At 42.5% G+C, this 12,949-nt stretch overlaps 1 protein-coding gene across 1 annotated transcript in view; it reads left to right on the top strand.

Annotated features, from left to right (window-relative positions):
- spata6l (spermatogenesis associated 6-like) overlaps nt 1-12,949 on the top strand; it is a 69,589-nt gene that overhangs the window by 3,691 nt on the left and 52,949 nt on the right. The window contains exons 2-3 of the mRNA XM_048527892.2: nt 1,670-1,734; nt 6,646-6,783. Coding sequence (XP_048383849.1) covers nt 1,687-1,734; nt 6,646-6,783 — 186 coding nt within the window. The 5' untranslated portion in view covers nt 1,670-1,686. The remainder of the gene's footprint in view (nt 1-1,669; nt 1,735-6,645; nt 6,784-12,949) is intronic.

Genomic DNA, 12,949 nt, shown 5'->3' with positions numbered 1-12,949 from the left:
ATGAGGGTTGTTGTGGCACAGTGGCAGTCCCTACCTCAGAGCGAGGAGGCCCAGGTTGAAGTCCCATCTAATCCAGTGGTGTGAACTGGCACCTCTCAGTACATTGATTAGAAAATATCTGAAGGACTAACATTCATTGTGGATAAAGGAGACCCTTTAGGTGGACTATACATGCATTTCCAGAAGGCATTTGTTAAGGTATCACATGAAAAGTCATTGTGGAAAATAAAGGCTCATGTTTAGGGGGTTGCATATTAACATGGATAGTAGATTGGCGGCCCAGCAGAAAACAGTATATATAGGTTTTTGCAGAATGTGACAAGTGAGATCCAGCAGCAGGCTGCGCTGGTGCATGAACTTTTTACACGAACTAGAGAGTATAGGTTTAAGGTGACGGGGGAAAAAATTTAAAACGGAGGCCAGAAGGTGTGCATGTATAGAACAAGCTACCAGAGAAAGTGGTGGAAATGGGTACAATTCCAACATTTAAAAGGCACCCAGATGGATATATGAATAGGAAGGGTTGAGAGGGATTATGGATTAAATGCTATCAAATGGGACTGGGTCAGATTGAGATGACTGGTCAATGTGATTGAGTTGAACCAAAGGGTCTGTTTCCATGATGTATGACCAAGAACCTGCCCTCCCCACAGATCTCTGTGGCAGGAGTTCCAAAGACTCTCAATCCTCAGTTTTAAATTTGTGCTCTTTATTCTGAGACTGTGCCCACTCGTCCTAGGTTTTCCCATGAGGGAAAACTTCCTCTCTGCATTTACCCTGTCAAACCTTAAGAATCTTATATACTTCAATGAGATCACCTTGCATTCTTTTAAATTCAAACAGCAGCAGATCCAGTCTAACAGAGTGGTAACGCCATTGGCCCATACAGCTACACTCTCATTAAAGAGAGACACAGCAGGTAGTGGTTTAACCTGAGGGTCACCACTCAAGTGAGGGGAAAGGTTGAGAAGGAGATCACACCTTCATGGTAACGTCACCCTGTGTGAAAATTGAACCTACGCTTGCCGGTATCGTTCTGCATTGCCAGTTGAGTTAACTGACCTACTGGTCGAAAGGTTAATGCTCCTGGGGATATGGGCTCAACTCCAACCACCGCCAATGGTGAAACTCGAAAGGGTCTCTTGAAGCTCAATTGTGGTACCCCTCCCTCTAAGCCTGGAGACCTGGCTTCATACCCCAGGTGTTTAATAACATGTCTGAACAGGTTGATTGGAAAATATGGAAACCAAAACCAATCAGAGACATTTATTCACGATGTTCTGTTCCAATTTAGAAACAAAAGACCTAATGGCTGAACTACGTATTATCCCTTTGGATTATTGCGTGATTTGTATAATGTGACAATTTTTACAAATGTTCTAATTGGGATTTATTGTGAACTGTTGCTGCTGATTTAATTTGTACCTTTTTAAAATAAAATCGGAGTAAAAGACACTAACAATGAGAACCGCTGCCAGATTACACATGCGAGACTTTTTTTTTAAATTTTCATGGAGTGTTTAAACTCTTATCAAGCCTCATTTACTCAGTCACCTAGGATACGCGTCGTTTCTCCAGAGCGGTGGTGAGTGCAACAAGCAGTTGGCAATTAACAACTTAATTTTCATAGCATTATAGTTAATTCGGCATTGTTTGTATCCCCTTCCAGACCGGTGTTTCTACAAAATGCCTCAAAAAGTTCTCAAGTGCGTTATTCAGCTTGAAATCCACGCGGTAAGATATTCCTGCATATTTAAAAGTCACAGACACGCCGTAAATGTATGTTCTAGCGGCGAACTTCATATTGTGTTCAATGTTTAATTATTGGCTTGTACTGAAAGAAATCACTATTTACGAATTGCGTGTAACTGTGGACGCGACCTTTCGGGGGAAAAAAATGCTTAAAAGACAAAAGTTCTGAACAAGGGTTACTGGACACAAAATGCTAACTCTGCTTTCAAAGGTGCTGGCTGGACCTACTGAGTTTCTCCAGCAATTTCAGCTTTTTTTTGGAAAAGGAGGAATGCTGCTTTCTGGAGAACGTAACTAGATCAGCACTAGCGCTGATTTTCTTCTTTTCGGATGTATACTTCTTAACCATAAACGCGCTGTTCACTGCTTTCCTATACTACTGCAATATTTCCACTTGTTTGCTTCGAAAACCGAGATTGCTGGCGAAGCTCAGCAGGTCTACGGAAAGAAAGCAGAATTAGCGTTTCGAGTCCGGTGACTCCTCTTCAGAACAGATAGCAGCAAGGAAACGGGTAGGGAGAGCTGACTGCTGAGATGGAGATGGCGCCCGGAGAGAGGGGTGGGAGGGATATGCAAGTAAGGGGATTATAAATTTCAGGGCTTTGCAGAAAACAAGCTGAATAAGTGACAATAAGAGGTGAGAGTAGCAGAGATAATGGGAACTGCAGATGCTGGAGAATCTGAAATAACAAAGTGTGGAGCTGGATGAACACAGCAGGCCAAGCAGCATCTCAGGAGCACAAAAGCGGACTTTTCGCGTCTAGACCCTAGAGCGGGAAGGGGAAGAGGGTTCTGAAATGAATAGGAAGAGAGGGGGAGGCGGATCGAAGGTGGGTGGAGAGGAGATAGACAAGTTAAAGGGGCGGGGAGGGGATAGGTCAGTCCGAAGAGTACAGACAGGTCAAGGATGAGGTTAGTAGGTAGGAAATGGAAGTGCGGCTTGAGGTGGAAGGCGGAGGATATATGGGATGAAGGACAGGCTAGGGAGGCGGGGACGAGCTGGGCTGGTTTTTTGGATGGGGGGAGCGGGGATTTCGAAGAAGCTTGTGAAATTCACGTTGATACCCTTGAGCTGCAGGGTTTCCCAAGCGGAATATGAGTTGCTGTTCCTGCAACCTTCGGGTGGCATCGTTGTGGCACTGCAGGAGGCCCAGGATGGACATGTCGTCTGAGGAATGCGGGGGAGTTGAAATGGTTCGCGACTGGGAGGTAGCAGTGAATGGGTAGTGGGTGCTGAAAGCAAACCACATAATGTGATTTTAAAACAAAAACTGCTGGTGCTGGAAATCAGGATTAAAAACAGAAACTGCCAGACCTGCTGAATATTTCCAGCAGTTTCTGTGACTAGAAATCAGAATTAACATTTCAGACTGAGTAGGTGAGGTTGTATCAGAGATAATGGGAAGTGCAGGTGCTGGAGAATCCAAGATAATAAAGTGTGAAGCTGGATGAACACAGCAGGCCAAGCAGCATCTCAGGAGCACAAAAGCTGATGTTTCGGGCCTAGACCCTTCATCAGAGAGGGGGATGGGGAGAGGGTTCTGGAATAAATAGGGAGGGAGGGGGAGGTGGACCAAAGATGGAGAGAAAAGAAGATAGGTGGAGAGGAGAGTGTAGGTGGGGAGGTAGGGAGGGGATATGTCAGTCCAAAGAAGATGGACAGGTCAAGGAGGTGGGATGAGGTTAGTATGTAGGAAATGGAAGTGTGGCTTGAGGTGGGAGGAAGGGATGGGAGAGAGGAAGAACAGGTTAGGGAGGCAGAGACAGGCTGGGTTGGTTTTGGGATGCAGTGGGGGGAGGGGACAAACTGGGCTGGTTTTGGGATGTGGTCTGCCCATAGTGGTTGTGAACGCCCTTGACCGTGTTTCCCGCAACACATCCCTCACACCCCGCCCCCGCCCCAACCGCCCAAAGAGGATCCCCCTCATCCTCTCGCACCACCCCACCAACCTCCAGATACTGCGCATCATCCTCCGACACTTCCGCCATCTACAATCCGACCCACCACCCAAGACATTTTTCCATCCCCACCCTTGTCTGCTTTCCGGAGAGACCACTCTCTCCATGACTCCCTTGTTCGCTCCACACTGCCTTCCAACCCCACCACACCCGGCACCTTCCCCTGCAACCGCAGGAAGTGCGACACTTGCCCCCACACCACCTCCCTCACCCCCATCCCAGGCCCCAAGATGACTTTCCATATTAAGCAGTGGTTCACCTGCACATCTGCCAATGTGGTACACTGTATCCAGTGTGGCTCCCTCTACATTGGGGAAACCAAGCGGAGGCTTGGTGACTGCTTTGCAGAACGCCTCCACTTGATTCGCAATAAACAACTGGACCTCCCAGTCGTGAACCATTTCAACTCCCCCCTCCCATTCTTTAGATGACATGTCCATCATGGGCCTCCTGCAGTGCCACAATGATGCCACCCAAAGGTTGCAGGAACAGCAACACATATTCCGCTTGGGAACCCTGCAGCCCAATGGTATCAATGTGGACTTCACCAGCTTCAAAATCCCCACCGCATCCCAAAACCAGCCCAGTTAGTCCCCTCCCCCCCACTGCATCCCAAAACCAGCCCAGCCTGTCTCTGCCTCCCTAACCTGTTCTTCCTCTCAGCCATCCCTTCCTCCCACTCCAACCCGCACCTCCATTTCCTACCTACTAACCTCATCCCACCTCCTTGACCCGTCCGTCTTCCTTGGACTGACCTATCCCCTCCCTACCTCCTCACCTATACTCTCCTCTCCAGCTATCTTCTTTTCTCTCCATCTTCTTCGGTCCGTCTCCCCGCTCTCTCCCTATTTATTCCAGAACCCTCTCCCCATCCCCCTCTCTGATGAAGGGTCTGGGCCCCGAAACATCAGCTTTTGTGCTCCTGAGATGCTGCTTGGCCTGCTGTGTTCATCCAGCTTCACACTTTATTATCTTGAGTAGGTAAGGTATTGCTGAGCGAATGCTGCTTGATACACTATTGGTGACCCCTTCCATCACTTTGCTGACAATTTACCAGGTGGCTGAATTGATGGTAATTGGCCTGATTTGATGCTTTCCCTATCCACAGGCAGGACATGCATGGTCAGTTTTCTCCACTGGTAGATGCAAGTGTTGTAACTATACTGGAAAATCTTGGCATAGCAATTCTGCAGCACAAGCCTGAAGGACTAACGCTGGAATGTTGTTGGGGCCCATTACTCTTACAGTTTCCAATGACTTCAGTCATTTGTTTATCACTTGGAGTGAATCAAATTGGCTGAAGGCTAACATCTGTGCCTTCAGGGACCTTGGGAGACAGATTATTCGTTTTGGCAAATACTTCAGCCTCCATCTTCTGTGCAGGTGTGCTAGGGTCCCCCACTATTTATGCTGGGAATGTTTGTGGACCCTCTACCAATGAGTTGACTAATTGCCTGCCTGCTAACCATTTATGACTGGATCTGGTAGGATGGCAGAGCTTAGATATGATCCATTTGTTGTGAAATTACTTTGTAATTGTCAAACAGCTAAGCAACATCCTGTGCAGTTAACCTTGAGTTGTAGCTTCACCTGGTTGCCACCTATCCTGCAGCTCGTGGCCTGCTCTCCTGCACTCTTCATTTGACCAAGGAAGAATGAAGATATGCCAGGCCATGAGGTTACAATTTATGGTTGACTGCAGTTTTCTTACTGCTTAATGCCCACGCTGTTGGATGCCAAGCCTTGAGATCCTCGATCTGTTTGAAATTTGTTCCACTTAAAACAATAGAAGATCAGACCCCACTTAAAGGGTAGGATACCATCTTCGCAATGTCCCTGCGGTGGTCATTACAACTCTTAGTCTCGTGGACACATCCACCTGCAAAAGACAGATTGAGGATGAGGTCAAGTTGATTTTTCTTTTTTTTTCCTCACCTTCTGATTCAGACCAAGTCTAGCAGCTATGTTCTTTCAGATTACTAATGGAGGCATTTGGAATATTGTCTGTAAGGCACAATTATGTAACTATGATTATGTCAGGCTTTTGCTCAACAAGTCTGTGTGAGGACTCTCTCCCAGGTTTTGCAGAAGCCCCGAGATATAGTAACGAGGACTTTATAGGTCGATTGGGCTCTGTGTGGCAATATTGGTTTCATTGATACTGGGCGGTTTGTACAGTTTCTTTTCTTTTACTAAACTTGATAGCAGTTAGACATTCTCAAAGGTTCACTCTGCCATTTCAGAGGGTCTCTTAAGAGCCATTGCTGTCAATCTTGAGTCACATGTAGTCTGAACCATCATGACTGATTTCCTTTCCTGAAGAATAATAGTGGGACTAGCTGAGTTTTTAACAGTTTAGTGATTACCATTGGTCTAGACTTTAACTCCAGATTAATTAATTTAATTGAAACTTCACTATCTGTCTCGGGATTTGAACCAATGCTCCCAGAGCATTAGCCTGCATTTCTAAGTAGTCCAGTGGCATATGACTCTATCATCCCCACTTCCCCCAAAATAATACTGCTGGGAAAGGACAGCCACAGCATGAAGAGCAACACTTTACCCCAATACGCCTGCAATATGACAATACGTGTGGGTCATCAATTGCGATCGATCTTAACACCATTCAATCATGATGGGGCAGCAGTGATGTGATCGATGCTGATATCCATACACCCGTGACAGCAGGCTAACAATTGTCTCAGTACCAGGAACCAAAAAATGGAAAAAAAAATGTTGTTAAACCATAGGCCATTCTTAGTGAACAAATTGGTGGAAGTGCAATTTTATAAAGTCTCAAAATTTTACAGAATTCATAAATAGAATTTTAGCACTCAATTTTAATTCACATATGGACATGTAAAAGACTTTTCTAAAAATTCAACCTTTGCTTACAAATTGAGCTGTTGCTGTGCTTTTATTTTCTTCTTTAAGGTAACCTGTCCTGGTGTGATGTTGCCAAGAAAAGATGAGCTCTATATCAATATTTATATGCTTGGCCAGTACTGGAAGACAAAATGTTTTATGCCAATATTCCCACTTCTTATTCATGAAAGTCTGCAGTTTGAAAAGGTGAGTACAAGTAAAATTATTTCTGTTGTCAGTTCCCACTCCAGGGGTTTGAACTCTCAAGAATCAAGGCTGAACCTTCACTGAAATTCTCATATTACAACAGTGATCATATCTCAAAAATCATTGACTAAAAACTGCTTTGATGTCCCAGGGTTGCAATTGATGTTAAATAAATGCAATTATTTTTCTTTTACGTTCAAGTATTTTATATGCTTGAATTGAACATTTTCACAGTATGTTGTATTTGGTTATATTTGTTATAACCCATTTGATTTTGATTGATTTTTATTGTTTTCACATGTACCAAGATACCAAGTGAAATGTATTATTTTACATGCTATACAGGTAGATCCATGCGATACAGGTAAAGAAATGGAGGCTGGCTAACACAGTAAAATGTATTTTGATGTTTTTAAAAACAGTTCACATGGCAGAAGAGGAAGTTTGGGAGGTCTTAGAGAATATAATAGTGGCTAAATCTCCAGGACATGATCTAATATATCCCAGAATGTTGTGGGAAGCAAGAGAGATAATTGCAAGACCTCTTCCAGAAATATTTGCATCATCAATAACTACAGGGTGAGGTGCATGTGACTGGAGGCTTGCCAATTTTGTACCTTTGTTTAAGAAAGGTTGTAAGGAGAACCCAAGGAACTGTAGATCTGTGAGCTTGATGTCGGTTGTGGGTAAATTGTTGGAGGTAATTATAAAAGACAGGATTTATGGACATTTCGAGGAACAAAAATTGATTGCGGATAGTCAGCATGGTTTTGTGCAACGAAAATTGCCAAACAAACTATATTCAGTTTTTTTGAGCAAGTTACCAAAAGGATTGAGGGCAGGACAGTGGACATTGTTTACTTGGACTTTAGTAAAGCCTTTGACAAGGTTCCACATGGTAGATTAGTGAAGTTTGGTCACATGGGATTCAGGGACAGCTTGCCAATTGGCTTGACAGAAGAAAGAGTGGTGGAGGGTTGCTTTTTGGACTGGGGACCTGTCACTAGTGGTGTTCCACAAGAATTGATTCTGGCTCCTCTTTTGTTTGTCATTTATACAAAATAATTTGGAGTGAATGTAGAAGGCATGGTTAGTAAGTTTGTGAATGCCACCAATTTTGGTGGCATAGTAGATAGTGAAGAAAGTTTTCTAAAGTTATAAAGGGATCTTGATCAAATGGGTCAATGGGCTGAAAAATAGCAGATGGAGTTCAATCTGGATAAATGTCATGTATTGCATTTTTGGTACAACAAACAAGAGTAGGACTTATACAGTTAATGGTAGGGCCTTGGATAGTGTCACAGAACAGAGAGCCCTAAGGTTTCAGGTACATCCTTTTCTAGGATACTGTGTCCAGTTTTGGTCACCCACTTATAGGAAGGGTACTGTTAAGCTGGAGGGGGTTCAGAAGAGATTTGCCAGGATGTTGCTGGGTATGGAAGGTTTGAATTAAAAAGAAAGGCTGGATTGGCTGGGACTTTTCTCACTGGAGTGTGGGAGCTTGAGAGGAGACCTTTATAGAAATTTATAAAATCATGAGGGGTATGCGCAGAGTTATTCGTAGTTGTCTTTTGCCTAGAATGGGGAATTTCCAGACTAGGGTACACGTTTTTAAGGGGAGAGGAGAGAAATTTTAAGAAGACATAAGAGCTAATTTCTCTGACAGTGGGTTGTTCGTGTGTAGAAAGACCTTCCTAGGAAGTGGTGGATATGGGTACAATTACAATGTTTAAAAGACATAGGATAGATATATGAATAGGAAGGGTTTGAACGGACATGGACCACGAGCAAGCAGGTGGGACTAATTTAGTTTGGGATTATGTTCGGCTTGGACTGAAGGGTCTGTTTCCATGCTGTCTGACTCTATAAGAAACAAAGAACATCTGTGGAGAGAAATCCGAGTTAACGTTTTGGGTCCAATGACCCTTCCTCAGAACTGGACCTGAAATGTTTAACTCTGGTTTCTCTCCACAGATGCTGCCAGACCTGCTGAGCTTTTTCAGCAATTACTGTTTTTGTTTCCAATTTCCCAGCATTGGCGGTTGTTTCAGTTTGTTGAAATAAAGAACTGTCAGCTGACCTGGCAGTAAAAATGGCGCCAGTACTCTTTGAACTCAACAAACAACTCAGACACTAGCAGTGCATACGTGTTCGTAGTTAACTTAGAGGACAGCAGGGGGGAAAGGAGGTGCCAGCTCATTGCCAGGTGAAAATGCATACAAATTTGCTCCGTCTAAAATCTTGATTTGATTTCACTGGAGTAATGTACATAAAATCAGTGATGGCAGCATGTAGAAATGCTGTTGAAGGACTGCAGAAATCATGCAGGCATTGTTAAGATGCACAAAGGAGAACACCATCAGATGCTTTCTGTGAGCTTAGAATTGGTGGGAAACTCCATTACCACACTTGAGGACTTAAGCATGACATAGTGCCTGATGACTAATGTCACCGCTTATGTTGCAACACAAATAAGTCGAAAACATTTGAATTTTGCAGCAAAAGTTCAGACTGATGTCCGGTACCATAGTCTGCAATTTTGAGCATTCATGGCTGCAAATACCTGTTTTCAAAAGGGGTTTCAGAGTATGACTGATATGATAATCTGTCCTCCAGCACATTATTAAAATTGTACAGGTGCCGCCCATGGGAGTTGCAGTTGGAACAGCTGAGGAATGGAGCCTATCTTTACACACATTTTTATATTTACTCCTTGTAATTGAACAACCAACAAGCCCCTATATAGTGTTCACGTAATTGTCTAGTTAATGCCACAACCTGTATGCAGTAAAGTACAATGAATGTACAGTAACACCAATATCTTGACACCTCTTACTTAGCAGATTAGGCCAATCTGCCTTTTCTCTGTAAACATGCACAGTTTTTATTTAAAGTATTATCTAATGCCCTCTTCACTGACTCAATTGACACTTTCCCCACCTGAGTTCTAGGCAGTGAATTCCAGACCCTAATTCCTCATTGTGTATAAAAGTTATTTGGGCTAACTTGTGTTTACTTCTTTCACCTAACTTGCATTTGCTGCTTTTGCAAGACACTTTTTAAATCTTTTCTCTATGGCTCTCAATCCTTTTTCGAGCAAGAACAGTTTCTCCCTGTGTATTCTGTCCGGGCCCTGTATGATTTTGAAAACTTCCATTGAATGTCCTCCTGGCCTCCTCTCCAAGGAAAACAGCCCCAACTTCTCCAGCCATTCCTCATAACTGAGTGCCTCATCCATGAAACCATTCTTGTAAAGCTCTTTTGCAGTCTTTACAACGTATTGACATTATAGAACCCAAAAGTAAACACAATCCAGCTGAAGTCAAACTAGTTCCCTGCTGTTTTATTCTCTGCACTTCTTGGTGAAGCACAGAATAGTATATACTTTATTAACAATTCTGTACTTGTCCTGTCATCTTTAATGACTTACGCATGTCTCACCCAGGCCTCCTTTATATTCTGATACTCCTTTATTCTGTCTCTCCGTGTCTAATTTTGGTCCCCTTTTCTAAGGAAAGATATTAGCAAGAGAGGAAGTCCAGAAATGTTAACTAGATGAATTCTGGATCCCCTTTTGATCTACTGTTACTCTAGATCTATTGGCGCCAAAGCAGTCACCTCAAATAAGTCAAATGTTTAGCTCTATATAATTGCAAAAGGTACAACAGTTTATGATAGCTTGGCACATCTGATCTGTGGTGCTAAGAAGATCCCTTTGTGATGTCTCCCAGCTCCAGGAAGATGTTCTCAATGTTCCTTTGATCTTCTTGATTAACAGCATGGCTGGAAGGCTAATATTTGTGCCTTACTGTTTAGGTTGATTTTTAACATTGAAGTCACTGTGGAGCTCATTCTCTGCCCTGTAGTTTTCAGACCAAGAAAATGGATGAAGTTCTAGGCATATTTTAAATTTCAGAACTCTAATTGATTTAGGTAGCTAAATTGATACTTTACTAGCACAGCCAACATAATATGGGTGCCCCCAATTGTAAACGACCTTTGGGAATCTAGCAACTGCATAGATTAATAGACTGCATCACCTTTGCTATCTTGCCTAGCTTATGTTTGATTTGCTGTGCTTTAAAGGGTATGATGCAATTTCAATACATGCTCGTGCTTTCCGTAGTTGATGTTCTGACGTTGTAAATAATCCCCAAGACAACTTTAAAGAAACCACTGAGAGAAATACTTGATGATAACGGACATAATGATATTGGTTTGCATGCAGTCCTTTGTGCAACAGGTCATATAAAATGTGTATTTATACTGGTGTATTTGTGCAAGCCCTCATGCGGAGTTACTCAAAAAGATCTTAATTTGGCACGCTAGTGAACCTTAGCTTAACGCTGCACCTCTCTTCTTCTTCTTGAGATCCTCCACAAAGTAAATAGTGGAATATATGCTGCTACACCTACCCTGTGAAAGGGATCACATGTTGATATTTGTGAAATATTGGGGGGGAGAAATGCAAAAGGTTTCTCCAATCTGATTAAAAACAATACAATTTCAAAACCCTTCATGGTCATAAAATCCTAAAGCCTACCAAAATCAGATAATCCTCAGTTGGTGCTTGTCACACATCACCGCCTAACTGAGAGGTAAAGACAAAATCAGGAACCTTTAATCTAACAGTTTCATTGACTCTCATTCTGACAACTGATACCATGAAGATGTATGCAGAATTGTGGGAAAATTCATCAATGATGAGAGATCTCTGGTTGGGGTTGCAGCAGTAAATGGGTCTTACTAAAGGCACAAAGTGGATGAAAAACCTCCCTTTCCTTTTTTTTTGGAACAAAATTTCTTTACCGTTTCTGTACTGTTCATTTAGCATAGAATTTTGAATTCTCTGATTTGCATTCTCCTGCCAGAAGTTCACAAAAACATGATGTCCCTTCTAAGAAGTGTCTTGGCCTCCTCAAACTGGAAATGTCAGGCCTTGTTTGCAATAGCTTTGTAATTAAACAATGATTACATAGAAGTTTCCCAGAGATTTTTCTTCAAAGTTCATTGAATTAAAGTACATGCAATTCTTTTCTGCTACCACCAGGTACCACTAACGTGCTTTATAAACTCAGCAGTACATAATTTAAGGTGATGTACGATACTGCTCCTTCTGTTATTAAAAGGGCTTAAATTATATCGTGTTACGATGAGATTGAAATTGGGTATAATAAAACTACAGAAATTAGAATTCTTAGGTAGTCACTTTTTGATGATTCTTCTCCTAAATTAACTCAAAATAATGCAGGAGAAGAAAATCTGTTAGGAAATATACTGCTATTTATGTGCAACTGAAAGAAAGGTTCATTGTGTGCACAATTGTGGAATGACAGCAAGAACTCAAATTTATGTAACTAGTTTAGTTTAACACAGCAAAACATCCAAGGTGATTCATGTTTGAAGGTCACACCCAAGAGGGAGCAGAGAGAAAATGATGATAGGAATTGTTCAAGTTTGCAGTTAGTGATTTTTTTTTTAAAAGGAAGCTTCCCAGGGTGAGGTTGATGTAATAAGAAGAATGAATTGGGGGAAAATGTTGCAGACGTTTGGTCCATGTTTCTTACTGGGACACTTTATTCTTATTTTTCCATGTGATGTGATAGTTATTTTTATAAACCTGTTTAAACATGTTCCAACACACTGAGGCAGGTATACTTGAAGATTTATACTCTGATTTGATTTTGTTCCAAGTTCAGCTTGACTTTGAAGGTTGTTGTTATTGTCTAGCAGTTCAACTTTGCTTAACCCTTTGCTGTTCCCATATCTATGCCTCTCATGAGCCTCTCCTAACCCTTGAGCAATACATTTGTCACTAATCAAAATCAAGCCTAGTCAAAGAGCAAAAAGCGAAGTTGCTGAAAAAGTTCAGGTCTGGCCACATCTGTGAAGAAAAATCAGAGATGTTTCGGTTCTGGTGAACCTTCCTCAGAAAAGGATGGTAGCTAGGAAAATGTCAGTTTACATGCAGAAGATAGAGTTGGGGAAGGGGTTAGGGAGTAAATGGTAGGTGGTGATAGAGCCCAAAGAGAGAAGACAGTTGGGTAGATAAAGGAATTGGTAACAGTCAGGCCAGGAGGGTGATTAGCTGTTAATGTTAGTGGCTAACAATACATAGCGTGTAGTGGCAGGCTATGTGACAACAAAATCTGGCGTGTTGGGTAGG

The sequence above is a fragment of the Stegostoma tigrinum genome, chromosome 3, assembly GCF_030684315.1.
Source record: "Stegostoma tigrinum isolate sSteTig4 chromosome 3, sSteTig4.hap1, whole genome shotgun sequence".
In the NCBI taxonomy this organism is placed as follows: domain Eukaryota; kingdom Metazoa; phylum Chordata; class Chondrichthyes; order Orectolobiformes; family Stegostomatidae; genus Stegostoma; species Stegostoma tigrinum.
The sequence above is the reverse complement of the archived record's forward strand: the minus strand, read 5'-3'. Positions and strand labels throughout refer to the sequence as shown.